The following is a 27,869-nucleotide window of genomic DNA, read 5'->3' on the forward strand; positions in this document are numbered from 1 at the left end:
ACTTTCTGATTTCCACCCTTCCCTCTCCCGCCACTCTCTCCTGCTTCCTGCCTGCTTAGTGGATTGTCAGGACAGACAAATCACTCTCGACAGGACTTTGAACTAAGAGCCTGCAGAAACTTCTGAAATTTGGGCTGAGGATCACAAGACCTTAGCCAGAGAGCCACTGGCTAGTTGTACTATACAAAATCCCATTGTTGATGTGATTCAGAAAATCAGTTCAGCTTGGACTTAAAACTGAATTGTTGAATTGCGTTGGTTCAATTCAGATTTCCAAATCGATTCAGGAAAGCTTGTTTCTTTGCATGTGCAGACGCATTCAAATCAATTCAGAGGTATCTGATTCAAACCAACTTCTCAATTGGATTGGCTAGTCGATTAATCTGCAATCAGTCATAAAGATGCGACTGATTCATCTTCGAAAAGAATGATTTGAAATTTTGCCTAACTCTACTATTGTTTTTCCTTCCATCAGTTGTGTCCAATTTTCGGAGTCTGCCTCTACAAATCCCTGAAGTTTTCTTGACAAGGTTTTCAGAAGTGATTTGCCATTGCTTCCTTCCTAGGGCTGAAAGAAAATGACCGGCCCAAGGTCACCCCATTCCTTTTTGCCTAAGGCAGGACTACAGCCCAAGGTCTTTCAATTCCTAGTCTGATGCCTCAATCACTACATCAAAACTGGCTCTTGTCCAACTCTATTGCCCACAGCTAATCTACAGTGATCAAATTGGTTTTAGAATCATAGGCATTCTTGAGAAATCTACTGAACATTGTCCATATTCATTATCCCTTCACGTTCTCCATACAAATGAACTCTTGTAATATGTTCACAATATTCATTCAGCCAAAATGCTACAGATACTACTTAAATCATTTTTCACTACTGTATCTGAATCTATCAAATGGTATAATCTATAGAATGATATATGCAGTCTACCTTCTCTTACAGGCAAGAGAAAGGGAGATATACAGATCTCCCGTCGGCTGGCGGCCCCCAGGGGGAGAGCCTTCTCTGTGGGGGCACCCGCCCTGTGGAACGAGCTGCCTCCTGGAATACGATTGATCCCAGACCTCTGGACCTTCCGTAAAGCCCTGAAGACGTTTTTATTCCACCAAGTCGGCCTAGCCTGAATGGTTTTTAATTGGGATTTTAAATTTTATGGATTTGGGGGTTTTAAATTGGGAAGCTAATGATTTAATTCTTTTTAATTATCTTAACTTTTGTATTTGTATGTTTTTTAATTTTGGCTGTTCACCACCCTGAGTCCCCTCTGGGAGAAGGGCGGTATACAAATTAAATAAATAAATAAATAAATAAATAAATAAATAAATAAATAAATAAATAAATAAATAAATAAATAAAAGATGCCGAGTCCCCTCAAGTGTGAGGATTTACATGACTGCCATCCCTTCTCTATTTTTACACAGTGTATATATACTGCCTCCTGGTGGTAATTCGTTGCTTGAAGCAATACCTACTTTTACACACCCTATATAATTTTTCCTTACCCCCACATAGCAGCTGAATTCATTAAACAATGCATACTGAATTCATGATTTCTTGAATATGCCACGGTTACTGGGTTTATATAGCAAACTAAGCCAACACCAAACCACTTTATGGTCTAGTTCAACATGAATCTAGGAGACATGTAGTTTTTGGATTCCATTCTTCAAATCTGTCTTTGTCTTTCTCATCAAAGAAGTATTCTTTTCTATTAGCTTGCTCTTGAATTTTGCTGCTTGGCACATCCGCATGGCCGAAATGACAGCTGGCATGACGGTAAAACAGAAATTTGTCATGCAAATTAAAAATATCTATCCTCCATCTGTTTTCTGACTGTGTTGTGATGAACGGTCAACAATCAACAACTTAATGAAATTGAGATTGTCAGAAGTTTACAAATGAATGGCCTTTTGGGGGAACACTCTCTAAAAACTGGCCTTTTCCTGAAATATGATGATTCGCTCATGCAACAAGGCAGGTAGCATTTGGAATGAGCATACATGCAGTCAGTTGATCTAATTGTTCAAAGTGCTATGTATTAGGGCAGGGGTCTCCAAACTTGGCAACTTTAAGACTTGTGAACTTCAACTCCCAGAATTCCTCAGCCAGCAAAGCAAAGCTGGCTGAGGAATTCTGGGAGTTGAAGTCCACAAGTCTTAAAGTTGCCAAGTTTGAAGACCCCTGTATTAGGGTCTTTGAAAATTTGGTCTTTCCCTTAACTTGTATTTGGAATAAATTAACTTTTTTTCACACACCTAGAGGAAATACATACAACTTTTACAAATGCACCGGGAGGCAGTTTTTGATGCATTTTACCATCTAAATATTTCTGATTTCTCACAGCCAAATTGAAACATCATAAGGCTTGGCAACTGCTTGAACATATCACCTGCGTATTACAAGCTCTATCTTTATTATGCTAATCTGCCTTCTTCCTGAATAAGAAGCAAGAGCCATTTTCTAGGAATTCTGTCTCATAATCGCAAATCAAGCATTTATAGCCATTCATACTTACAGGAGTAGTAGCATTCCTAAACGTTGCATGTTTCTGTAGAGTTTTCTAAAAAATAATTGAAATTGTAATAAACCTAGGCATCTTCTTAATTCTTGAGTTCAGAAGTTGGAGAATTTTCAAATGTGTACTTTACTGAACATTCAAATCAATGTGTGCAAGGTAACCTTAAAGTCAATATAATACACACACTTGGGTAACTTTGAAGTAGGGGATAAATGTGATCATTAGAAGGTTTGGAAAAGCAAAATGTTTAGTTTAGCAAATGAGCTGAATGGAAACAGATTACTGAAGGCCGAGTGGTGATAGTATTAAAGGACATCTTCACTGCAGTGACCTTTCAAGTATTTAGTTTCCACAAAATAATCCACTTTTAAAACTCAGGTTGGCACTCTGAATATCAGCTTGGAAGATTTCTCTATAACTCCCTGCAGCATTTTCTTTATTATGGGTAACATATCTGGACCAGTGGTAGGTTTCACTTACCTTTGCTACCGGTTCGCATGCGCAGAGTATATTTGATGATGTCCGGGCGGGTGGGTGGAGCCTCCCACCGCCGCTACTACCAGTTCGCCCGAATTGGGGCGAACTGGTAGCAACCCACCACTGATCTGGACCTATTGCTAACCTGATTCTCAGAAGCGGCTGACAATCATTTCTAGAAAGCAGAAATAGACAGCATCACCCTCCGTCAATCCTCCACTCACTTTGAAAGCCATCCTCATACACATTTTTCTCTGCTTCAGTTCAAAGGTTTCCTCTTTAGGTTGGCTTAAATGCTCCTACAGCATGTTTGGGCTGCTATGCTTTCGTGTTACTGCAGCCTAACCTAAGGAGTTTACAGGCTACTCTACAGAGTTAGGACTGAATTATATTAGTTCTGGTATCCTCTTTTATCCTGATCCTTGCAGTAATATAATCAATAAAACTGAAAGACCTTGGAGAGGGGATTTCTGGGCTAACTACATCCCACTGTTTATCATCATAGGCAGGAAAAACAAACGATGAAACACAAATGATGCTCTTTTTATATTTTGAAGCAAAATTCTGACACCAATATAAAGAGTCAAATTTTTGTTATGAAATCATGGTTTATGTTTTATCATTTTGGTTAAGGAATGGACACCTATGATGTTCATACTCAGCAAGGAGGGCAGCAGCTTCTAACCTTTTGATGTTGCTTTAGCACAGTGCGAAGACCAGCTGCTGTGTTTTAATCAACAATCTGTGGCTAAAACAATTCCTGCTACTGACCCCTATTTTATCATTTCCTCTACACTCTCCCTATCTTCAAATTCCATGGATTTAAGGAAATTCATGCATTTGAAAATCAGTCATCACCAACAGAGCAAACCTACATGGCTTTATTAGAGGTGAGAGCAGACTGATTTTGTTCATATCTTGTACTCGCTCTATCATGGTCTGCTTGTGTTTTTGGTTTAGCATGTCGTGTGAACCCATCTATTATGGTTTGTAAATGGATCATGGCATGGCATCAAAGATTCTGTGATTTATTCAGCAAAGCATAAAACAACCATGGCTTAGCAGAGGATGTGAAACCAGGCTCTAAGCTTAATTTACTGCAAGTCTTGTCTTACCTCGACTTATGACCAAAATTGGGACCAGAATTTCTATCATTAAGCATTGTGGTTGTTGAATCAGAGCTGTGCCTGATTGTATGACCTTTTTCCTATGGTCATTAAGCAAATCTGGCTTTCCCCATTAACTTTGTGGGTCAGAAAATAGTTGGGAAGGTCACAAATGGCAATCACATGAGCTCAGGATACTGCAACCATTGAACATACATGACAGTTGGCAAATGCATCAACTGTGATCATGGACCTGTGATGGTTGTAAGTAAAAGGACTAGTTGTCAGTTGCTTTTTTTCAGCACCGTTGTAAGTTAAAACAGCGCTAAATGAATCATAAGACTAACTGTATGCAATTACTCAGAATTAAGTATCATTATATTCAATGGGATGAATCACAGTTTAGTTAGTATTTGCGGCCCAACCTAGACAGAGATGGAGCGAATCTTAAAAAAAGAAAGAAAGAAAATTAAAGGTTTCAACCTGGCTTTTTTTCCCCTGGGAAGTGTGAAGGCTTGAGAAAAAAAGAAAGACAGAAAAATATGCATAAGAGGATGCCAAAATTTAGTCATTTTACATCAGCATTCCTCAATCTTTCTGGCTTTGCAGAATGGTGGGAGGAGGGAGAGAGAGGGAATGGTTCTGTGTGAGCAGTGAGCAAACATACCTGTGTGCAGCTCCACTTGCACAAGCAGCAGGCATGTGCCCTTTTTGCACTCGCAAATGCAGCTTTGAGTGCTTGCCCGCTACTAATACAAGTGCAGCTGAACGCAGGTGCTCACCTACCATTTCTATGGGCTGGAGTTGGGGGCCAGAGCCCGGTAGTGGGCCACAGCCTGGGGTTGGGGACCCCTGTTCTACATTATTTCCTGTACTGCTGAAATGTATTTCTATACTGCTTTCACAATTCCATCAACCCGCTTCTCCTTTTGTTTGCTCCAGAGGCAAAACAGGTATGGCCTGTTCCTATGGCCTCAAAGGATGGGATCATAAGGACCATCCTGTGTGAATGATGCTGATGGGTTTTAATGAGATAGATTTTTAATGAGGGGCTTTTGTTGGAATAAATACAAACAGTTCAGTTCAAAGAGTAAATTTTCAAACATTTTAGTTAGTTTTCATTCAGATACAAGAGGCCACCTTCTGGCCTCTTCTAGTTATTACACAATGAAGTTTTGGTTTTGATTTTTAATCATGACCTATTATAATATATAACTACCGAGACAGACATCATTTTACACATGTCAAAATCTTAAGATGGTCATGGAAACCTCACTAATGCAATTTGAAAACCACAGTTTCTGGCTTAGTGGATAAACAAATTCAACCAGTCAACAATATTAGGAAAATTATGGCACAGCACGACGGACAAGCCTTTTCTTTGTTTCAAATACTTCTTTTAAGATACAAGATCTGATTGTTTCCCATGACTATAGATTACTGATTGTCTGATTGTTTTAGGTGGGGGGAAAATGGAAAGGAAACTATCAGATTAGATTTTCCTTAGCCTTGAAACTTCTCCTAAATCATGTTTCTGTTTCATTTTGACTTAGCATGTTGCGCAAATTCAGTCATCGCAATATGTGAGCACATCCCTATTATAAGCAGTACTAATGAGCAGAAAAAAAATTAACATGGGATCCTGGTAAATCAGGTCAAAAATCTACTATGTCTAGTCTTTTCTCAATGCCTTTTTTTAAAAAAAGAATATCCCCTAGATACTCTTTTGTTGCTATTTTTCTGTAAAGTGTTAGTGTTCTAAAATCTTGCTATGGTAAAGGGTGGATTGGATGTCATCCTTAATAGGTATCTTTTATGAGTTGCCCAATTGTCTTCTGAAGCCACCTAAGCAAATGACCATCAACACAGTGTAGCCCATTAATCTATGTTATTAAATGTAATAATGCTACACTGTTACAGTCATTATTTTTTATTATTAGGATTCTGAGCAGAGGTGTATCCATTATGTAATGGGTAGATGATCGAGATTGCTGGAAATTGAAGAGCTATTGAGCTGACAAGAGCTATTGAGCTGACTACACAATAATTCAGTTACTGTAGTATTAAATCTTGTTCTTTTAGTGCAGCCTCCTACCAAAGGTTGGTAACCATTAGTGCTATTTCAGCCACTGAGGTTTAATTTTTTTCTCAACCTGGGAAAATATAGTGCAATGGTTTTCTCTTACCTTCCAGACTGCTGTTGCATTGTTGTACTAATGTATTCCATTCCCATGATGATATAAGCAGCTAAATAGTTGTTCCAGGCTATTTCTACTATTATTTTTATTTCCAACATAGTGTAGGAAGTTAGCACCCACCCCTTTCTTAGAAGAATGAAATATTTTGGGAAATATTAAAAAGGCAGAATATTGTTTCCCTGGATGAGAAATGGAGAAACATGTTTTAAAGACAAAGCAGCTTCCTGTCTCCCCCTCCCCCCCCACACACCTTTGTTAATGGGCCAGAGGCAGAAACTCAATCCTTTGTCAAAGGACCATCATCTGCAACACAATAGGACCCATCTAGACAGAAACTCACCACATAGCACCTGGGAAGATTACATCAGCCAGCAAGGCTAGCTAAGACCACCACCCCCTGGAAGTCTGACAACCATCAGGATACTCTTTCTGGGCCCCAGGAAGTTCAAAGCCAGAGAGAGCATAAAACCCGGGGACTTGCTGTATCTCGCCCCTTTTCTGTTCAGGAACTCAAGCCATGTGATCCTGTCCACCATTAAACCATCTTTCCAAGCAGTCTCCATGTTTCCAGTGTCTATTTTCCCACTTGGAACTGAACCCAGAAGGATATTTCTTCCTACAATGGGGAGATTGCAATCTGTTAAAATAATTTGAATAAGTAAAGTTAAATAAGTAAATTAATGACCAAAAGCAGAATAAGAAATAAAATTGATGTGATTGGCAGATAGTTTTGAGAGATGGATAGATCCAGCAGGCTTAGTCATCTCTCCCAAAACTCACTTGGGGCTTTGCTCTCTGTTTTGCTCAGATAAAGTTGGAGCCTGTTTGGACATTTTATCAGGTTTGATGTGTGCTGAGCATTATCTTCAGGTTCCGCTTCCCCTGCTTTACCAGACCAAAACCAAACCTTATATTGCAAGCTGGAGGCGTTCTGATGGTGCTCCTGTTATGGATGGACAATCATTAAAATGGAAGCATTCTCAAAACTGACTCTGGATTTGCTTCCTGCTTTGCCTGAGATACTTCACTTTGTGAAAGGAAGAGCACTGTCAAAACTTAACTCTGGGGCTTACATATTTTTTATGATCCTTTTCTGAAGCATCTGGCAACTCTCTAGGGCAGGGGTGTCACAACGCCCGGGGCCCAGATCCGGGCCTGCGAGATACTCAGATCTGGCCTGTGGGGCACTCTGGGAACAGGGTTTTCACTGGCAGAGGGTTGCAGGAGGCCGTGGTAGCTATATACGGAGCTCGGGTGCCTGTTTTCGCTGGCAGAGCGCTCAGGCCGCAACAGGCGCCCCAACGTCGAGCTGGCCACGCCCATCCACCCCAGGTCAAACACAACCCTGATGCGGCCGTCAAAGAAATCGAGTTTGACACCCCTGCTCTAGGGAGTTGTGACCCTCCCTAAAACCCCATGCTTTAAATAACACATACAACGGTTAAGATATGGCATTATATGTTGAAAAACAGTGAAGGAACAAGGCATAGAGAAGTTTGCAAACCCTTCAATTTTCAAAAGGTCCAGGAGGTCAAAATCAAGCAAACCCCAGCCTGTATTCTGAGTCTTCATTTTTCACTCGTGTTTTCTCTGATTTTCCAAACAATTAGTATAAGTATATATAAGTGCAATAAGTATACTTTTATAAATAGCTGTTTAATATAGCAGAGGACATGAAGCAACATACATTTATAAAGCTGATGTTTCTCTTTTTAGCATGAACCTGGTTTTTTTTTTTTTTCTCGGATAGAGTTTAGCATCTTTCTCCTCCTTTGTAACAATAATTAAAAGCTTATAAAGTAAGCTTAAACCAATTATAGGATAGAAACGCTTTTGGCAGTTTCTACATTTTTCTGGACTATTATTTATTCAACCGCAAGCAGTACAAGAAGAAGATCCTAGCTAGCCTAGGGTGACCCCCCCCCCCATCTCCTTCAAAAGAGAGCCTCGCTTTGAAAGATGCAAAGGTATCATTAGAACCCTCTTCGGCTGCCTGAATCTCAGTTTCGGTCTTCGCTCTCCCTCCTTTCATCCACGACTCCCTTCATTTCCTGGGTTCCTTCGCGCGGGGCGACCAATAGGGCCAAGCCGAATCGTTCGGAAGGCCGTTGATTGGCCTTCGCGCAATTCCAAAGGGGCGGCCTTAGCAAGAGGCTTTAAGCTCCATGCTGGGTTCTCCTTAACGCCCTTTCTGAGCTTCCCACTGAGAAATTACCCGCTTTCGCGTGGGGTTTGATCCGCCTTGCGTGGCACAAAGCACGGTAAGTAGCAGACCCACCGAGCGCCAATGGCCACGGGCGAAGGCAAAAAAAAAAAAAAAGGGGGGGGGTGGATGGGCGCCGGCTTGTAGATGTCGGCGTCCCGTGCCCACCTTGCTTGGCCCCTTCATTGCCGAGTTGGCAAAGTTTGCCGGGCATCCCGGCTGCTTCCCAGTTTCCCATCAGGGGAGGCAGCAAGGAGGAGCCGCAGGGGATTTGCTTCTCTTCCCTACCCGGCGCGTTACCCCCCCCCCCCCCTTCCTCCCTTCCTTCCTTCCTTCCCACGCCCGGGCCTTCTTGCAGCCGCCGGCCAGGATCGGCCATGGCTGTAGGGCTCACCTTCTCTAGAGCCTGTAGGGCTTTCCTTAGTCGTGGCTTCTGCCGCCGGGGCTGGAAACCAGCCCTGAACCGCAGGGTGAGTAAGACGAAGCGGCTTTGGTGGAGCTTGGCCCTTTAGCTGCAGCCGCTGCTTCCCTCGCCTGGGCCGTTTCAGCCTTTTCCTGAGAGTTGCAAGTCAGGAGGGACAGACCGAACCGGCCTTTAGTCCTTCATTTTAAAGGACCACTTTTATTTTACTCTGCTATCAGCCGCAACTGCTCGCCGCCGCCGCCGCTGGCTTTAAAATCTCTAAAGCCATGTAATCCTGGTTTAGAAATCGGATAGTCTCTAGCCAGAGATCTTCAAACTTGGCAGCTTTAAGACTTGTGGACTTCAACTCCCAGAATTCTCCAGCCAGCTATGCTATGCTATGCTGGCTGGAGAATTCTGGGAGTTGAAGTCCACAAGTCTTAAAGCTGCCAAGTTTGAAGACCTCTGCGAGTCTAGCCCAAAACCGCGAAGGGGGAACTCTGTGCTGTCTTAGACAAGGCGCCTGTCAGGGCTTTTCTTCCCTGAAGGGTGATCAGTCCATTTGTTTATTCATTACATTGGTCAACTATGTGCAGGAACTGCTTTGAAGGAGAATGCATTGACAGTCTAGGCCGGGGGTCCTTAAAAGCAATGAAACTGCAGCTAACTAACATCTGTCTGAGAGCCAGTGTGGTATAGTGGTTAAGGTGCTGGACTGGAAGCCTCCAATACACATAGAAACTGGGCTGAGTGACTTTCAGCCAATTACTTTCTCTGAGTCATAGACTCAGTTGGATATTTCTACCAGTTCACATTAGACCGGCATGGCTGATTATAGTCTGATTTTCAGTGACGAGTCCTTCACCTTGCTTTGGATTATTTCAGGCTGATGAGGAAAAATTACATGTTTGTGTAGGTGCACTAAAATAGAGAGTCCTTACTTAGTGGCCACTTGTTCAGTTACTGTTCAAAGTTATGACAGAAAAGATACCACAAGAATTCAGGATTTAGCCATTTCAGGCCCATTCTCTGACTCTGCTCGCCCTCCTGATATTTTCTCTGAACTCCTTGGAAATAGGAATATTCTTGCAAATGTTTTGTTTCCTCTATTTACTTTCATTTTCTTCCCCTATAGTTCCCCCCCCCCCAGCTTAATGCCAAATGCTCCCACAAATACACATAATTTTATTATAGAACTTTTCATATACATATATTAGATTTGTGCTGAAGGAGTTCTTTAAGCAAAAGTGCTTAGATATTTTTGCAAAAATTTGTTCAGTATATGTTTTACAACTTTATGATAAATGCTCATTTATATGTCTTATTATAATTACATTGGTGCCAGATGGCTGTGAATGCATTTTTATACATTTAATAAACAATTATTAATAATGCTTATCAATACTAATGCTTACTAATATTAAGAACCAATAGTATTAGTAACCACCCAGAGTTTTCTATCAGTAGGAATCAGGCAACACATAAAATTTACTTAAAATTCTTTGTACAAACTTGGTTTTTATTAGAAGAAATCGAAATACATTGGCATTTTTTTATTCAGAAACTAGGCCTCTTACTATTTCATAGCCTCACAAGATTGTTTCAATGAGAAAATGAGAAAGAGGAACTGCCTGGAAGAAAAGAATAATAATTTACATATGCAGGGCATCTGTGAAAAAGAAGTCCAGGTCATCCCAGAGTTCATACCCTGATTAGGTTATGTATGAACTCTTCAGCTGCCAGAGAGAAATAGAACTGGGCTTTGAGTAGGATCTGTGAAGACAATAAACAGGATGGCCTTCTTGTAGATTCTGTTTCCTATCTCCTCCTGTTACCATTCAACTCTGTAAGCTTTTAAAATCAACAGCTAATGACTTTCTTTGTATTGCTTTTTCCTGTCATGAGACTAGTGGCATTATTCACAGAAGGATTCCCCTTTAGTGAGTCCTCATGATTTTGCTAAAATCTGCTGAGCTGCAAGTTAGAACTTAGCCAGAATATAGAACAATTAAAAAGGAAGAATCCCAAGTGAGGCAACCTGTTGCAAGAGTTTAAAATTTCTTTTTTTCTCTCTCTCTTTTTCTCATTTTTTTAAAACCCACCCTCTAGATTTCTCAGTCACATTATTTTGATCAGAAAATGACATCTGCTCTGGAATCTCTTTTTGAATATGTGGACAAACATCAAGACCTTTATGTGGAGGTAGGTAGCTCTTTCCCGAACATAAAATCCATAAACTCTTCCTTTGAAACTACAAGATTTTAAAGAGTTTACACAACTGCATTGTTCTTTCCTTGAATAGTGGGGGTGGAACAATCACGGCAAAGCAATTCCCAGCTAATCTTAGTTGATAACATAGAAGAAGAGTTGACTCTGCTTGTTCCAAGATTTTTGTAGGCTAGGAATAAGTTTATACTCCGACCTTTCCTTTGGAGGGTCATTCAATTCTCTCATTGCAGCATTACAGTGTAATAATGCGAATCTCAAGGTTGATGGAGATGGAATAGTCCATTCTCAAAGTTAATGAGGCCAAAAACAAATTAAAGGACCAGAAGCACTCTGCAGGATTACAAACCTAAGCGTAGTACATAAAATCATCTGCTACAATATCCTACCAGCCAATGAATACTTCAGCTTCAACCAAAACAATACAAGAACACACAATACATACAAACTCATGGTAAACTGATCCAAACTAGACTGCAGAAAATACGACTTCAGTAACAGAGTTGTCAACACCTGGAATGCACTACCTGACTCTGTGGTTTCTTGCCCAAACTCCCAAAACTTTAACCTTAGACTGTCTACTGTAGACCTTACCCCATTCCTAAGAGGTCTTTAAGGGGCGTGCATAAGCACACCAGCCTGCCTGCCTACCATCCCTGTCCAAATGTTCCCTTTTATTCGTATCCATTTCATGTATTCATCATTATGTTTACACTTGTATCTGTTATCAAATACATGCTTGACAAAATACAAAAATAAATAAATAAAAAACCTGAGGGGTCCTTGGTGCTCTCTGAGCTTGGTTGTTTTGCTGCAGACGTTTCATGACCCAACCTAGGTATAACATCAGATTGATGTTACCCAGTTTGGGTAATAAAACATTTGCAAGAAAACAAGCTCAGAGAGCACCAAAGAACCCTCATTTTAATACTGAGTTGCAAAAGTTGTCTTTTATTGATTACAAATATTTCTGGATTCCCCTTTACAGTAGCTTGGTTTCATGGCAGCATCAGTACTTCACGGTATGAAGCAAAAAATTGAGAAAACGAATAATGGATGTGATAGGTTTTACATAAGTCAGAGAAGTGGGGATCTAAACCCTCAGGGAATGCATTTCGTAATTAGGCAAGAGCAGCACAGGTGGGTCTTTCTTGGGTGCTAGGTAAATGACCATCTAGCGGTCAGAGCATCTTTAGAAGAATCTCTTCTGCAAATCTTAATGGTGAGCAAGGCCTTGGTGTGAACCTACCTTTAAAAGATTGCTGAAATAGATGGAGGGCTAAAAAGTAGGAGGAATAGGATTTTGTAGTTATGACTGTAAAGGGAATTTATTTGGAAGGTTCATTATGGAGTTGTAACTTCACCTTGATAAAAGAACAGAATCTCATTTTGGTCCGGTTGCAATTCTTTAGACTCGTAACTAAGAGCTGCACCTATTTTTTTGAAACAACTTTTATTGCATTGGGTAGAAACAGCTCTTCTCTTACTTGGTCCCCAAGATCCAAAATTGTTTGCTAGTTTAGCTAAAGGGCTATATTGAAATATGCCATTCTTGGGCTCAAGATTAGGTGAGTGTAGAAACCACTACAATTCTGCTGCACTATTTATTTTTATTCATTTATTACAATTATTTGCCACCCATCTCATTTCAAAGCTGTGGCTTTTCTGGTGGCTTACAGTGTTAAAAGCATTAAAACAATAAGATAAATAAACCATATAAAAAATAAAAATTATAGTTAAAAGATGGAGAGTGAGTGAGCAGGATGCATGGGGGAAGGAGGTGGGATTGCCTCTTAAATTATCAACCATCTCCAGTGTGATGCTCCTCGCACTGGACCCCTAAGCCATCTGACAGAGCCAGGTCTTCAGGTCTGATCTCACATTAGGGGATAAGAAGTTCCAGAGGGCAGAAGCCACAACCAGAATTCTCTGACTGACAGGGCCCTCAACATGCTTACCTGTATTATATTTAAGAGTCAGTAGGAATCCTTTGAACTATGGTGCTGGAGAAGACTCCTGCGAATCCCTTGGACTGCAAGGTAATCAAACCAGTCAGTCCTAGAGGAGATCAACCCTGACTGCTCTTTAGAAGGCCAGATCCTGAAGATGAAATTGAAATACTTTGGCCACTTAATGAGAAGGAAGGACTCACTGGAGAAGAGCCTAATGGTGGGAATGATTGAGGGCAAAAGAAAAAGGGGACGGCAGAGAATGAGGTGGCTGGATGGAATCACTGAAGCAATTGGCGTGAGCTTAAATGGTATCCAGGGGATGGTAGAGGACAGGAAGGCCTGGAGGAAAGTTGTCCATGGGGTTGCGATGAATTGAACAAGACTTCACAACTAACAACAACAGGAATCCTTGCTGATTGTGGTTTGTGAACATTAAGCTTTGGTACAATTAAAGAGAATTCTGGCTTCTATATTAATTCCAGAATATTTGAAGTTTTTCTTTATGGATCTGTCTCCACTAAAGAAAATGATCTCATTCCATGTTTTCCCCTTTCATTCTTCTTCCCCATCATGTTTGTTGTTTTCTAAACTGCTTGTAAATAGCGTCTAGCTCAGTGGGTCGCAATACAGAGTGTGTCAGCATGGCCAGAAAAGCGAGAAGAAATCAGACGGATGATGGAAGTTGCTGCAAAAGACATTGAACGGCTTGGGGGCACAACTGAACTGATAGATGTCGGGAAGCAGACGGTAAGAAGAGGGGTCCTTATCAAGGAACTATGGAAACAGAAAGATCTACTGATCATAAGTAAAACATAAAAGGTTCCATCCAATTGAGCTCAGCTTGTGGTACATAATATAGCTCAGTATGAAAATGTTCTTTTGCCTTTTTGTTCTTCCAGTCTAATCTATATCCCTAAGGTTTCCTGATGATCTCCCATCCAAGAACTACACAGGACCAAAACTACTTAACTTAACATTGTTTACTTATTTGTTTTAGAAATCTACTGACATTGCCTAGAGTTGTGCAATTTTTAAATAGTGAATATGACTACATTCAGATGGCAACGAATTTTTTTCTGCTCTTCATGTCTCTAGATGAGAGGTGCTCAGCAGGGATAGGAGGTGGTCTTTGTATTTGGCAGTGGAAGGAGAATTTGTATTTGTATTGGTGAAAGTGTGGAGAGAAGTCTGCATGCTGAAGTTTGCAGTGCAAAAGGGGAAGGTCTCTTTATGTACATGCTAAAGAAAGGCCCCCTCTAGCTTGGGACCCAGAATATATTTGCTGCTCGAGGGGGCAAAAATACTGCCCTTCCTGGTCTTGTGAATGACAGGCTATGATCTGCCCTGTCAATCTTTGTGCTGCCATCCTGTCCTCACTTGAGCCTGAGGTAATTAAGCAGTTTCTCTGGGTAGGCAGACAAGCAGGTATGCAGTTGTAGGCAGTTTCTCTTTGAAATGAAGTATCTGATCTTCACAGTCCCAGGTTCAACCTGTTCTCCTGGGTGAATTCTATATTTCCCCTCTGAGGACAAACCCAGTCCTTGTTTCTGCCAGTGTTTGAGTCAGCATATTGGTGGTGGAGCAGTATCGTGCTCTCTCTCTCAAGGCTTTTATGGCGCAATTGCCTGACCCTTGCTCCTGACCAGAGTCTCTAGATTAGACTTCCCTACCCTGAATGTCATTCAGATAGTTGGGAATTCTGGGAAGCAAAGTCTACATATGTGGAAGACACCAGGTCGGGGAAGGTTTAATGGACTTAAGGCTTGTAAGTCCATTAAACCTTCCCCGACCTGGTGTCTTCCACACCACACAAACAAATGGAGAGAGAGAGAGAGATGAAGGAATTGATAGTTACACTGTCCTCTCCCTCCCTTTCTCTCTTTCTCTGGCATACTATTAGTAAAATGAATCATTGTATTTAAGAGACAAAATATTAATTTTTCTCTTTCTAATCTTTTTGTCTCTTCAAGATGTAGTTTTCATAGAAATGAGACTTCTATGTATTTCCTAGTAACTCTACCTTCAGAAATAATATCTGAATTCATTAATAACCAGGTTAAGCCAGTACTCGTGGATCCAAGACAATGATACTGTTAGCATGTTGTGCACTTCTTTATTTCTTAACCAAAGGGAAGCTATACTAAAAAAAAAAAGTATGGTCAATGACCTCTCGACATAATTGGAGTGAGAAGACCAGGCTTTTTATATTTTGTGTGGGTTTGAAGGAATGAAATCTGTGTCTCAAACATTATTCAGCTTTTTTTAAAAAAACCCAGTTTTCTCCTTAACCCACCCTTCAGGTGAGAAAAATAACATTGGAGTTTGTGGACATTTTAAAGAATGTGTGCCAAGATTGAAACTCCTCCTTTTGCCCCTCTTGCAAACGTGAAAAGACAGCATCCTGGGGTCATGTAAAAAAATTTGGGAAGATGCATGTATGCTATAAGTTACATCCCCATGCTAAAACTTTTGCATTTTATCCTTTTACAGTAAATATACAGTACAAAATAGTTCTACACTGACACCTAGTGTTTCTAAATTACAGTTGCCTGATGGTAGTAAGATTCCTCTACCTCCAATAATTCTGGGCAAACTTGGCTCAGATCCTTGCAAAAAAACTGTTTGTGTCTATGGCCATTTGGATGTGCAACCTGCAGCTTTAGAGGATGGCTGGGACAGCGAACCCTTTGTCTTGATAGAAAGAGACGGTAAGACTTGTCTATACGTGATGTGCTTCTATATGTCAAATCTTGAGAGTAAATTTTGAAGCTGCTCTCATGCTGTTGCTTTCAAGTTGATTTTTTGAATTGGGTTCTCTGTTTACTCTTTGCACATAACCTGCAACCATGCCCAAATTAGTTGTGAAGATACAGACATATCCCAGAGACAAAACTGTCTTAATTGTGTTCATTCAAATAATTTATTTCTTTATTTAAATTATTTCTATAGCCACCAATCTTTAAAGCAATGATTCCTGTCTCTGAAAATTGGACACAATATGCACAGTAACTGCTTATCTTTTATAAAGTATAGGTGATATACTTAAGATTATGCAAATGCTGCTGAAGCACAGCGTCCAAACTCTTTTATCATTACCTGTGCTGGCTGGAGTCATTGCACTGGGACATCTGGAAGGCCATTCCAAGCCCTAATTTTAAAGGTTAATTACCAAGCCCTAATCTTAGAAGTTAAGTATCTCTTTAGCATACTGTGACTTCCTTCCAAACAAGCTTAGATAAATTTGCTTTGTAACCTGGCTTATATAGGCTTGTAATAAATGTTGAGTATGAGCAACCAAAAGGATTTTACAGCAGTTCTATATAACTGGGTTAATTCTTCTACACAAGGTCAGCTAGGGATGAAAAAGGAAAATTCACACTGTAGAAAATGCAAAAGTAATTATAGTCTGTCCTATCAGCTGCATCTTTTCATTGGAGTTATAGGGGTTTTTTATATGATGCTCAAGGATTTCCAATCTTTATATTCATATCTGAAACTTGGAAAGCATGTAAGGGACTCTGTGGCTGCATAGTGGCGAATGGAAGCTTACTCATTCATAAAACAGCTGTAGTTATGGGTATGAATAGTTGTGAAACAAAATTGCTAGGGTGGACAAGGGAGGTCATACTGGTATCTAGCCCCCATATTAGGTTTCCTGCTGATAATCTGCTACAATTGGGAAAGTCTGCCATATGTCATAACTTAGCAGCCAATTCAACCCTCTCTGGTGGAAACTTGCTGATTAAGAATAACGGAAGTTGAAGTTGACAGGAAGTGAAAGCTACCAACGATGTTTTATTTTCTTTCTCTTTTCTCTTGAGATGTGGATGAAAAAATTATTGCGTCCAGTAGGATTAATTAAAAAAACAACAACATTGCAGTTGGTAATGGAAAAGTTAGGCATATTCAAGATTTTGAAAGAAACATGTTTTTCTTTTGTGCTATCCAGTTTCCATTCCCAGCTGTCCTGTTTTGGTAATTCGATCCATGTACTTTTGCTAGGAGAGTAAGTTCTATTGCTGTGGCTGAAATGATCTGCCAGCTTGTCAGCCCTTTGAGGAAGGCCAAGTCAGCAGACGGACTCCGCAAGGGCTACTGACGTTCTACTTTATTGTTGCAGAGAGGAAAACCAGAATCTTGAAAGCCTGACGGAGATTGGGTGTCCCTGCTCTTATGCTAAAGAGAAAATATTTTTTAAAATAAAATAAACTGAAGTGGCTTGTAGGGGCCCAAACTCTCTAACATAGTGGTGATTTAACATATTGGGTCAAAAAAGAAAAATCAGGGATGGAATAGAGGATTCTGAGGAAGGTCATATTAAGGTAGCTGGCATCTTGATCATGTTGTAGAGTAATACTTATGTTTTCTACCCCATGCCCAGAGGTGGTATTCAGCAGGTTCTGACCAGTTCTGGAGAACTGGTAGCGGAAATTTTGAGTACTTTGGAGAACCGGTAAATACCACCTCTGACTGCCCCCCCCCCGCCCCCCATCTATTCTCTGCCTCCCAAGTCCCAGCTGATCGGGAGGAAATGGGGATTTTGCAGTAACCTTCCCCTGGAGTGGGACGGGAGTGGAGATTTCACAGTATCCTTCCCCTGCCACGCCCACCAAGCCACATCCACCAAGCCATTCCATGCCCACCAGTCCACACTCACATAACTGGTAGTAAAACATTTTGAATCCCACCATTGCCCATGCCCTCAACTGTTTTTCCTTGCTAAAAGCTTGGCACTTTTAGCAGTGGACAAATATTGTATGTACCTTGGCTTTCTTCCTTGTTATCCAAGCTTATCAGTTAACAAATAGAGCAATTTAATTCAGCTCTATTTGTTCTAGTAATAGATAAGTTTATGATTTCAGGTCAAATGCTGATGACTTAGCATATGTTTATCTTTGCAAGCAAGCATTATGCTAAATAGAAACTTTGTCAACTAATACGCTTTTTTTTTTTTTTTTTGAGCAGTGAAATGTTACACATTCGCTTGTCATTAAATTCAAATAAGGCTTTAAAAACTTACAAAAGTGGATTGTGGAACCCTTTGTCCAAAAAGTCCTCTCCTTGAAATTCAGTTTAGATTCATGGTTACTAAGATGCTCAGTAATCTTTCCTCTGCTATAATATATTGCCTGTCTTTTCAACTGTTCAAAGGACTTAGCTCAGGGTTAAGAATCCTTTTCAATAATTGATTTTTTGTTGCAAATAGCCATGGAGAGGCATTGAAGTGGACTTTAAGCTAAATAAAGTTTCTGCACCAATAGGTTTTTTGATCTTCAAGATGCTGAATGGGTACATAGCAGAGGCATCTTGCTTTAAAGGGAGATGCAGGAATGTGTAGGTTTTTAGCAATCTCTTTTCCAATTTACCCCCTTAATAATTAGGATCAGTGAAAAATGAAAATCCTGTTTTCTTTCTGTGTATGATGAAATCCTTGCATTAGTTCCTTCTGTTGCACCCTTCCCTTCCCTTCCCTTCCCTTCCCTTCCCTTCCCTTCCCTTCCCTTCCCTTCCCTTCCCTTCCCTTCCTTAAATGTTAAGGGCAATCTCAGCCTCCAAAAGACCATGTCCTTGGCTTAAAAGTTAGGGTATTGTGGCCAAGGTGTTCTGTTTGCAACCAAGATCTCACTGAGCACATTAATATGCACCTATAGCCATTTGATACCAGAGGACAAGATGGTTTAGTATCTAAAGCTAAGACAGAGCTGTGAGATGTGCAGACAGTGCCAGAATGACCTGAGCCCTGCAGGCTGTAGCTTCCCATGGCAGTAGAGATAACTCTGTTTAATTGCAGCTTGCTTTAATGTGTTGCCTCTTTAGGGAAGCTGTATGGCCGAGGATCGACAGATGACAAAGGTCCAGTGCTAGCTTGGCTAAATGCTCTGGAGGCTTACCAGAAAACCAAACAGGTAAAATCTGGGAATCCTGTGAACAATGGTAAAAGCACAAACTCCGCATTTGTACTAAATCACAGCAGCCATCAAGAAAGATAACAATATAAAATATCTGAAATGGTTTTGTAACCAGACTATAGGGAGGTCTGGTGGCTGGACAACTTCCCAGTGGCAAGCTTTCTGCATTGTGGTGAATTTATTTATTTACTGAAATTCTCTCTTCCCTTCGGAAGCCTGGAGCATGACAAATGCCCAAGTTGGATCTTTTTTTTTTTTGCTCCATTCCTAGTGAAGGAAAAGAACAGTTTTCAGTGATTCCTAGCATTTTTCAAACCCCAAACGAATGAAAGGCACCTTTCCAAAGGGGTTCCATCTTTTGGATTACAGGGCAAAAGATGAAAAAGGAGTCAACTGAAGAAGAAGGAAAATCAAGGTTTTTAGTTAAGATATGACAAGTTAGTACAAGTAAGTTACCTTTAGTTAAAATGTCTATGGAGATTCTCAGTCATCCAGATCATGGTTGTCCCAAAGGTGCTTTTTCAAGAGGCAACTGGACTTTCTGGTTTTTCTGAGCTTGTTTAGAGCTGAAAAAGCTTCTTGGATGAGAAGTGAAACATCTTCAAAGAAAAACCAGAAAGTCCAGTTGCCTTTTGAAAAAACAGCTTTGGGACTTTAGTTAAGATATGACAAGTTATAGGGAGCACCCATAAGAGCCTTGCTTGAACCTGCTCTGGCTGAATCTGCTCTCTCTCATCAACCTACAGTGCAATTGAAGGGCTGCAGTTAATGAGTCCAGGAAACTATTGTCTTGTCCCAAGTCATGCTGATTATTTTGCTTTCCAGTTGCAGTTCCCATGGGATCAGATGAACAACTGGTTTGGCCTCTGCAGAAACATTTCCAACCACCAGACTTTTTTTTTTCTCCATAGTCCTACAGAAAGAAAGCAGGCAGGCACTACATGTTGGAGATTTGGAAAAATGTTGCTGGATGAAATTGTTCCTTCCTCCATCATTGCTCAGATCACTGTTAAACTGGATTAGAGACATACATTACTGCATTCAGGGAAAACAATTAGTATTGAGGGAAACTTGCTTCTGACAGAAATATGCACAGGCTGATTTAGTTCCAGATCACAGTATAGAAAAAAAAAAAGCAATAATAATCTTCCCTTTAACTTTTTCTGGATCTTATTTTGCACTGCAATTCTCCCCCTGCCCTGTTTAGAAAATATTTCACACAAAGTGCCAGTAGCATGACTGGAAAGTTTTACTTGGCGCTGCAGCAGAGTTCTCCAACCTGGGCTCTCACATGGAGTCTTCCCAAGATTTTTAGAAGTGTTTGATTGGCTTTAACTTTGAACATCGTAACACTCCCCACTTCTTTTTCAATGTTATGGTTTTGTCTTCTAGGAAATCCCAGTCAATGTCAAGTTTTGCTTAGAAGGTATGGAGGAATCTGGTTCTGAAGGCCTTGATGACTTGATTGTTGCACAAAAAGATACTTTCTTCAAAGACGTGGACTATGTGTGTATCTCTGATAACTACTGGCTGGGCAAGAAGAAACCCTGCATCACCTATGGCCTGAGGGGCATCTGCTATTACTTTATTGAGGTAAAGGACTAACAATAAAACAGTTGATTAAGACGATAGCCATAATTAGGTTGTCCTTTACTGAAAGATATCCCATTAGTGTGCACTGTAGCCTCACTCAACCATTGAGTGTTCAAAGTTTCAACAACTATTTTGGCACAGAGATTGTCTCTTTGAAAAGGAGGATGCAGAAGACAACTGAACGAAATCTCGTATCTCCTCATGGTTTCACAATGTTATTTATACTGTATCATCGGTGTATGTCTATATTGCTTCCCATAGGTCTTCAGAACTTAAAACATTATGCAAAGTTCCTGGAAAGTTCTTATATCAGAGGTGGGAAGCATTTTTGGTGTGTTATGGGCCATTTATCTTCAAAAGTCGCAGATGTCCACCCTGATGGGCAGGATCAGAGTAAAAAATGAATAGGTCCTCTCCCTTCTTCTTCTACTCCTTACCCATCGGGCTGTTTTGAAAGACCAAATAGCTTTTGCAAGAGGAAAATGGCTATGGAGGGCCCTGAAATTAAGTTGCAGGTCATATGAAAGTTGACCAAGGCTTCTTTGATTCTAGGGATGTAGGTTGTCCTCTCCTGTTTTAGGTACTGTTAAATTCAGTTTCCAGGTGTTTGTCGTACCGAAGACCCCACTTCAAACTACCACCTTGGGGTTTGTTTTCATGACATTCTTGTTATTTATTAATTATATGGCCAAAGAATTATTCTCTTGCTCTCTTTCTCCCACACACACACACATAGTAGAAATGCTTTTAGATGTTTTGATTCTTTACTTCACCCCTAGCAGCTTTGCAGAAAGATATATTTGACTTTTTTTAAAAAAAAAAAATGTTCTCAGCCTAAAGAAGATTCTGAAAATTGAGTTTTCTGAAGCAGCAATTCCATAATTCAGTTTGCAAGTCTCTCCCTAAAACCTGCAGAAAAAAAATCCTTGCTATAGCAGCTTGACTTAACCTTAAAAATGTAGTCTAAGTAGTGCCTTCAGTAAGACTGTTAATGGGCTTTGCTTTTGCTTTTTTCTTATAAGGTGGAATGCAGTGACAAAGACCTTCATTCTGGTGTATATGGTGGTTCGGTCCACGAAGCAATGACAGATCTTATTGCTTTAATGGGTAAGGGCTATTTTAAGGGAGCATTGTATATAAAAAGAACCAGAACCTTTGAAAACCAGTCATCTTCCAGTTGGTCTACCTTCTGATACGTGGGAATACACCTCCCTTAGTTTATAGCCTCCTTCATATTAACTATTGCAGGAGTTAGTAATGTGGTCATGCTTTAAGGGAGAAAAAAAGAAATAGACCTGACCCTCCCTAAAAGCTTTTGATAATGCCAGGTTAACAATTGATGGACTAACCAGAATCTTAACGAGAGGGTAAAGATCTCCAAGGACAAAGATAACTGTAGCATTGTTGGATCTAGGAAACACAGATTTATTAACAGACTATTGAATGTCGTTTCAGTTTATGTGGTGGTTGAGGGTAAAATTTGAATTCTAGCAGCTTTTCCCAACCAAGGTGTCTTCCAAATTTGTGTCTCATATCCCCCCATTTGCTAGCGTCTTCCCATCTCTGCTGCTTGTTTCTTTATTGTTTGATGAGCAAGAGACTGATACTGGCTCTGGTGAGAGCAGATCAGAACTGCAGCGGTTTGCATCGAACTGTCAGATTCTGTTTCATGGCATGCAGCGTGATTCCTTTGGCTTGACTCCGCAAGCACTTTCCTTCCCCAATCAAAGGCATGTCAGCTCATCATCAACGTGTACGCTAAAAGCCATGCAAACAACCTCCTGCTCCCACTTTACCACACTGCTCTTCTGAGAATATGCTATTAGTACATGACACACGAGGACTGGATTATTTGATTGCTTAGAGACATTTTAGCTTTGGTTGTTACCCCAGTGGTCATCCTTTCCATCTTCTGGAATGGCCCTAAATTGGCCTGGAAGAAGTTCTGACACTTAGAATTGATTGATGTTTTGTCAGATATTTCTTGCCTTCAAATAATGAAGGCAGAAAGGAATCGGGTTTGAGGAGGGATGTATCTGTGTGTGTGTGTGTATGTGTGTGTTTTTGTATGTTTTAAAGATTTTTAAACCAGACGGACCAAGGAAATTCCTGCTATCTGTCCAGAAAAGAACCTTTGATCTTCACCCACAGCAATAAACCCAGGCCTCCTAGAAATTAATAACTGGAAATATCTGGCTGGGTGACAGCAAGTTAAACCTTGAAAGAATTGATTGGGCAGAGAGAAATTTGTGAGACAGCAGTTACAGCAAAGGTCTGGTGGTTTCCACCTCTGGACACAATTGACTATGTTCTAAAAGTGGGGAAGAAGAAGGAGAATTATAGTTCCCCTTTCCGTTTAATTAAGATAATGACTTTGTAATAACTTTCAGAGGATCTGCTAGGATGAGGCTTAGAGCTAAGGATGCATCCTGGGACCTAAACAGCATGTACTTTGGCTTATAGAAGAAGGGTGCTCAGAGAACAGTCTTCCCTGGGTCCAGGCTGAGCCTGACCTTAAATCCTTTCCTTGCTTGAATTGGCTATAAGACGGATCGCTCGGCAGGCAGGGCAATTAGCTGAAGTACAGCACTGCCCTGTAGCTCTGCATGTATTTTAGTGTGTTTGTGTCTAAGGTCTAAAAAAAATAAATTCTAAATCCTATCTAAAAAGAGAATGTTGGCTATGTTGGTTTTTGTCAGCAGCTTTTGTGTAGATGCTAGTCTGCCTGTGGTGCAGCTCTCCTTATTTGCCATTTTCCCTGCAGCTGCCATTTCAGTATGATAGGCAGGAATGCAGTAGGGAAACTAGAAGCTTTGGATATGAGCAACTTATGACTAGGAACAAGCTTCTTGGGCTGCCTTTAGTAGCATGTGGCTCTTTCTTTACAGGCTCCTTAGTGGATAAGAAAGGAAAAATCCTCATTCCTGGCATTTATGAGACCGTGGCATCTCTCACAAATGAGGAGCAGCAACTTTATGACAAAATTGACTTTGACTTAAAAGAATACGCAAAAGATGTTGGAGCCACAAAACTGCTCCATGACACAAAGGTGAGGTGGATCTTCTTATCAGTTTTGTAAGCAAGAAAAGCAAATATTATGATGTGTCACTTTTACGTAGTCTAACACTTCATAATTAAGAGTACTCTGGTTAGTGTTTTTAAAAGGTAACGATGTCTAAACCAGGCTTATCCAACCTGGTAGTCTTCAATTGTGTTGGAATGCATCTTCCCTATATTATCAGCCAATTCTGGCAAATTTAGGTTGTGCATCCAAAAGGGATCTGGTTGGAGGAAGCTATTCTGTTCTGTGGACAGTGGAACTGGTACGACTATGCTCTCCACCTACCTCACCTCACAAACACCCATTTTGATGATTAATCTGCATGCTTGTCACTTGGTGGGCTAAGGTCACTTTCAGCTCTGAGGTATGCTTCTGCAGACACATCCATAACATTGTATTATTAATCTGAGATTTCTTCGCTTGCATACACAGACTATTGCAATCCATCTTTTAACGTTTGACTCCTCTTTTGATTGGGGAGTGATGTGCATTTGGAGGGCCTTTCTAAATAATTTCTAGTAAGGACGTTTTGTCTTTCTGATCTGAAGCCAAAAAAGAGGTTTTGGCACAAGTGCGGGCATTCACATTGCACCCTCTGCATACTTAAAGAGGAGGAATCCATATTTTCCTGGATTTTTTGGACCACAGGTAGCCCTCGACTCACAACTACAGCTGAGGTCAGAATTTACATTGCAAAGCAAGGCGGTTGTTAAGTGAGTCAGTGCCTGTTTTACAACCTTTTTGCCATGGTTTTTAAGTGACTTATGCAGTCATTAAGCAAATCCAGCTTCCCCTGTTGATTTTCCTCGTTGGAAAATCAATCATTACCCTAAGGTGCTGCAACCCTCATAAATACATGCTGGTTGCCAATTACCTGAATGTTGATCGTGTGACTGTGGGGGATACTGTGACAGTCATAAGTGTGAGCGCTGGTTGTAAGTCACATTTTTTAGAGCTGCAGTCTTTAAATGAATGTTGTAAGTTGAGGAGTACCAATAGTTGCCCAGTATCAAGAAAATACGTGTTTGAATTAAAGAAGTACCGAGAAGTTACAATAGCATTCTATTGACATCTTAATTCCACCATGTTGTTTCTTAGAATTACACAGCTATCCTGAAGAATCAGGGAAAGATGTAGTTTCTTGAAAGACCCACTGCCAGAGGTGGCATGTGCATTTTAATTAGTGAAATATAGTAAACAGCACATCATCTATGATAAATTCAGTAAGAAACTCTATATACCTAGTGATTAAAATAGACAGAATGATAGGAAGGAAAAAATACAATTCATGTACATAATCATGTATTAATATAAAATCAGTCCAACCCTTAAACTTATTACTAAATCTGGACCATAAAAACACATTGTTAAATATTAGCACATTGATCTAAAGAACAGAAGGTAAACATGATCTTTTACTAGATTAATATTAGGCCATTGGGGGAATACAAATATTCCAGTTCTATCCAAGATAGCCGCATGTTTATGATTTATAGTTTTGCCTTGAATCATTCTGCTATATTCATGCCTGACTTCATCTCTTCTCTTTAATGTTTTTTATAGGAAATGATTTTGATGCACAGATGGCGGTACCCATCCTTATCCCTTCATGGCATAGAAGGGGCTTTCTCTGGATCTGGTTGTAAAACTGTGATACCACGAAAAGTGATTGGCAAATTTTCAATCCGACTAGTGCCAGACATGACTCCTGAAGTTGTGACTAAGCTGGTATGTGTCAAAGGAAAGTTGATAAGGAAGCTCAAATCACAATTCAGAACAATGTAGTTCTGTTAACTACATCAACAGAAGTCAGGATTAGGGTTGTGCTAGAAATCCCTTCATTAGGGAGGCAGGCTATGTTTTGGGCTTTTTCCAATTTCAGTTGCGGCTTTGCAAATACTTTTTTGATGAATGCTATGTAGCATCCATGGTTTGTAAAGTTATCTCAAGACTAATCCAAAGCCTACATGTGAGAGAAGTAGGCAGAATTGAAAAAGGTCCCATCTCAGCTTGTGATAAGAAAATCTAAACTTGGACATTTCCTGCCCCCATAAACAGTTTTTGATTTTTAAATCTCTCCCCCCCCACCCCCCCTTACAATTATTGCTTTGGTCTACAAACTGCTGTGAATCCTCATTAAGTTTCAGTGCCATTTAGAATGTTCCCTGATATATGCTATAATGTAAGACAAGTAAAATATTGGTATGAGTGTAATTCAAACTCTGCCCATATGCAAAATAGGGTTGAAATACATGATTGTACATGAAATAGCTTATTTATTCAATTGTAGGGAATTGATGTGTCTTAAACAGAGTTTCTGCATAACTGACCAATAATTTTGTTCGGCTGTTGTAAATAACCAGCTTTTAATCATTACTAAAGGTTGAAGATTACTTATCCAAAAAGTTTGCTGAATTGCACAGCCCCAACAAATTCAGTGTAAAGCTGGGCCATGGTGGAAAGCCTTGGGTGTCAGATTTCAATCATCCCCACTATATGGCTGGCAGAAGAGCCATGAAAACAGGTTAGTACATCTTTCATTGTTTCTTTCAATATCTTAATTAAAATATGATCTAAGATTTCTTTTGTGTGTGACCTGTATCAAGATAAAAAAATGTAGATACTTTAGAGCACAGGTGTCAAACTCGATCGCGTCACGTGGCGTACTGTGATGTTTTTTGCCTTTGTGGAGCCGGGGTGGGCGTGACAAATCTGGGCTGCAGGCTGACAGTTGGACACCCCTGCTTTAGAATGACTGCATACAGTGGCAAAAATTAGTTTTCATGAAAATCAACCTGGAAAATGGTCCTTGAAAAAGATAACAAATGGGTATTGTGTTAATGCAATGCCAACCTGCTGGATGATTATAAAGAGTTAGCAGGTACATGAGAGAAAATATTTTTCACAGCCTAAATATCAGGATGTACAAATTCTGATAGTTCTAAGAGCACAACCGAACTTAATTTGTGCCAGTCGCACAAACAGGCTGAAGAACAGTTTTTATCTGTGGGCTATAAGACTCCTGAATGAGAAATAACATCATAACTAGGTAGTATGATGGACTTCAGGGCCGGCGCAATGTGTAACGTGTTCACACTGGTGCAATAGGACTGGGTGTTTTGTTAATATGATTTATTGGGTTAGGGATTTTCTGTCTTCACTGTGAGTTGTATTGTGTTGGGTGGGGTGCACTGAGAGAGCTCAATCAATCTCATTGTACATATGTTGTGTTCTGACAATAAAGAAATAATACTAATTTTGGGTTGTGGGAGTGAAATGTGGGTTGCTGTTAATCTTCTCCTTTATTTTACCTAGTCTTTGGTGTAGAGCCAGACCTGACTCGAGAAGGAGGGAGCATTCCTGTCACACTGACTTTTCAAGAAGCAACAGGCAAGAATGTGATGCTTCTTCCTGTTGGGTCTGCTGATGACGGAGCCCATTCTCAGAATGAGAAACTTAACAGGTGAAGCATATGTACTGTTTATCATTACGCAAAGTTGGAGCTCTAATGCTATGAGCCAGATTTAGCTCATAGGCTGGAGATTTTCCACTTGTATTCTAGATTTTGCTGGGATTGCTTGGGTTTGGGGTTTTTTGGGGGGTTTTTTTGGCCTACATTTAATATTAGGTGTTTTCTTTCCAGGTACAACTATATTCAGGGAGTGAAGCTTCTGGGTGCTTACCTTTATGAAGTTGCCAAGTTGAAGAACTGAATCTGAAGCTTTTTTTTTCTTTTTGCAAATTGTGCTTTGGGATCTGAAAGATCATCAAAGTACATTACCACAATCTTGAAAAGTTGCACTATTTTGTTCCCTTTTCTCCTAGTCTAACTGATGCCAATATACCTGGTAGAATATTTTGAAACTCAGTATAGAGCACTTTATAACATTTAAACACGATAGTTGCTGCTGATTTTCTTCCTTTTCCAAAAAAATCATGTGCTCTATTCAAGGCATTATTCCAACACAGCAACACTCCAATTTACTTGCCTTCCCTTCCCTTCCCTTCCCTTCCCTTCCCTTCCAAACAAAGAAGGATGAATGGAATCTGTGGAAAACTTCTAATGTTTGTGTAATCTAAGATAAGAAAGCAGCAGCAAATGATCCCATAATGCCTCACATTGACTTGTCCCCAAAACAGAATCTGAGCCCAGGTCTTTGATCTTAGTGGAAGAAAATAACAGCTTATACTTGAACTTGCAAACACAACAAGACCT

The 27,869-nt window shown here is 40.2% G+C and overlaps 1 protein-coding gene across 2 annotated transcripts; it reads left to right on the plus strand.

The window, feature by feature from the left end:
* Positions 1-8,481: 8,481 nt before the first annotated feature.
* On the plus strand, positions 8,482-27,657 carry CNDP2 (carnosine dipeptidase 2). 2 transcript variants are annotated; one of them, XM_070940649.1, is made up of 12 exons: positions 8,482-8,567; positions 11,022-11,114; positions 13,694-13,837; positions 15,636-15,798; positions 18,908-18,996; positions 20,392-20,592; positions 21,615-21,699; positions 23,481-23,641; positions 25,217-25,381; positions 26,036-26,177; positions 26,969-27,116; positions 27,297-27,657. In XM_070940649.1, the coding sequence occupies exons 2-12, from the start codon at positions 11,052-11,054 to the stop codon at positions 27,364-27,366; spliced, it is 1,431 nt and encodes a 476-aa protein (XP_070796750.1). In that variant the 5' UTR covers positions 8,482-8,567; positions 11,022-11,051; the 3' UTR covers positions 27,367-27,657. The 2 variants fall into 2 exon arrangements, with proteins under 2 accessions (XP_070796750.1, XP_070796749.1); XM_070940648.1 differs by lacking the exon at positions 8,482-8,567 and adding an exon at positions 8,882-8,979.
* The last annotated feature ends 212 nt before the right edge of the window (positions 27,658-27,869 follow it).

Source organism: Pituophis catenifer, unplaced genomic scaffold (genome assembly GCF_029215685.1).
Source record: "Pituophis catenifer annectens isolate HBS135680 unplaced genomic scaffold, rPitCat1.0.hap2 SCAF_3, whole genome shotgun sequence".
Taxonomy (NCBI): domain Eukaryota; kingdom Metazoa; phylum Chordata; class Lepidosauria; order Squamata; family Colubridae; genus Pituophis; species Pituophis catenifer.

What these genes read in the sequence shown, in the direction of transcription:
- CNDP2 (XM_070940648.1), top strand. Translation starts at nt 8,887, where the DNA reads ATGGCTGTAGGGCTCACCTTCTCTAGAGCCTGTAGGGCTTTCCTTAGT. An exon ending in AACCAGCCCTGAACCGCAGG is followed by an intron (nt 8,980 to 11,021) that starts GTGAGTAAGACG and finishes CCCACCCTCTAG; the next exon opens with ATTTCTCAGTCACATTATTT. An exon ending in ATCAAGACCTTTATGTGGAG is followed by an intron (nt 11,115 to 13,693) that starts GTAGGTAGCTCT and finishes GCTTGTAAATAG; the next exon opens with CGTCTAGCTCAGTGGGTCGC.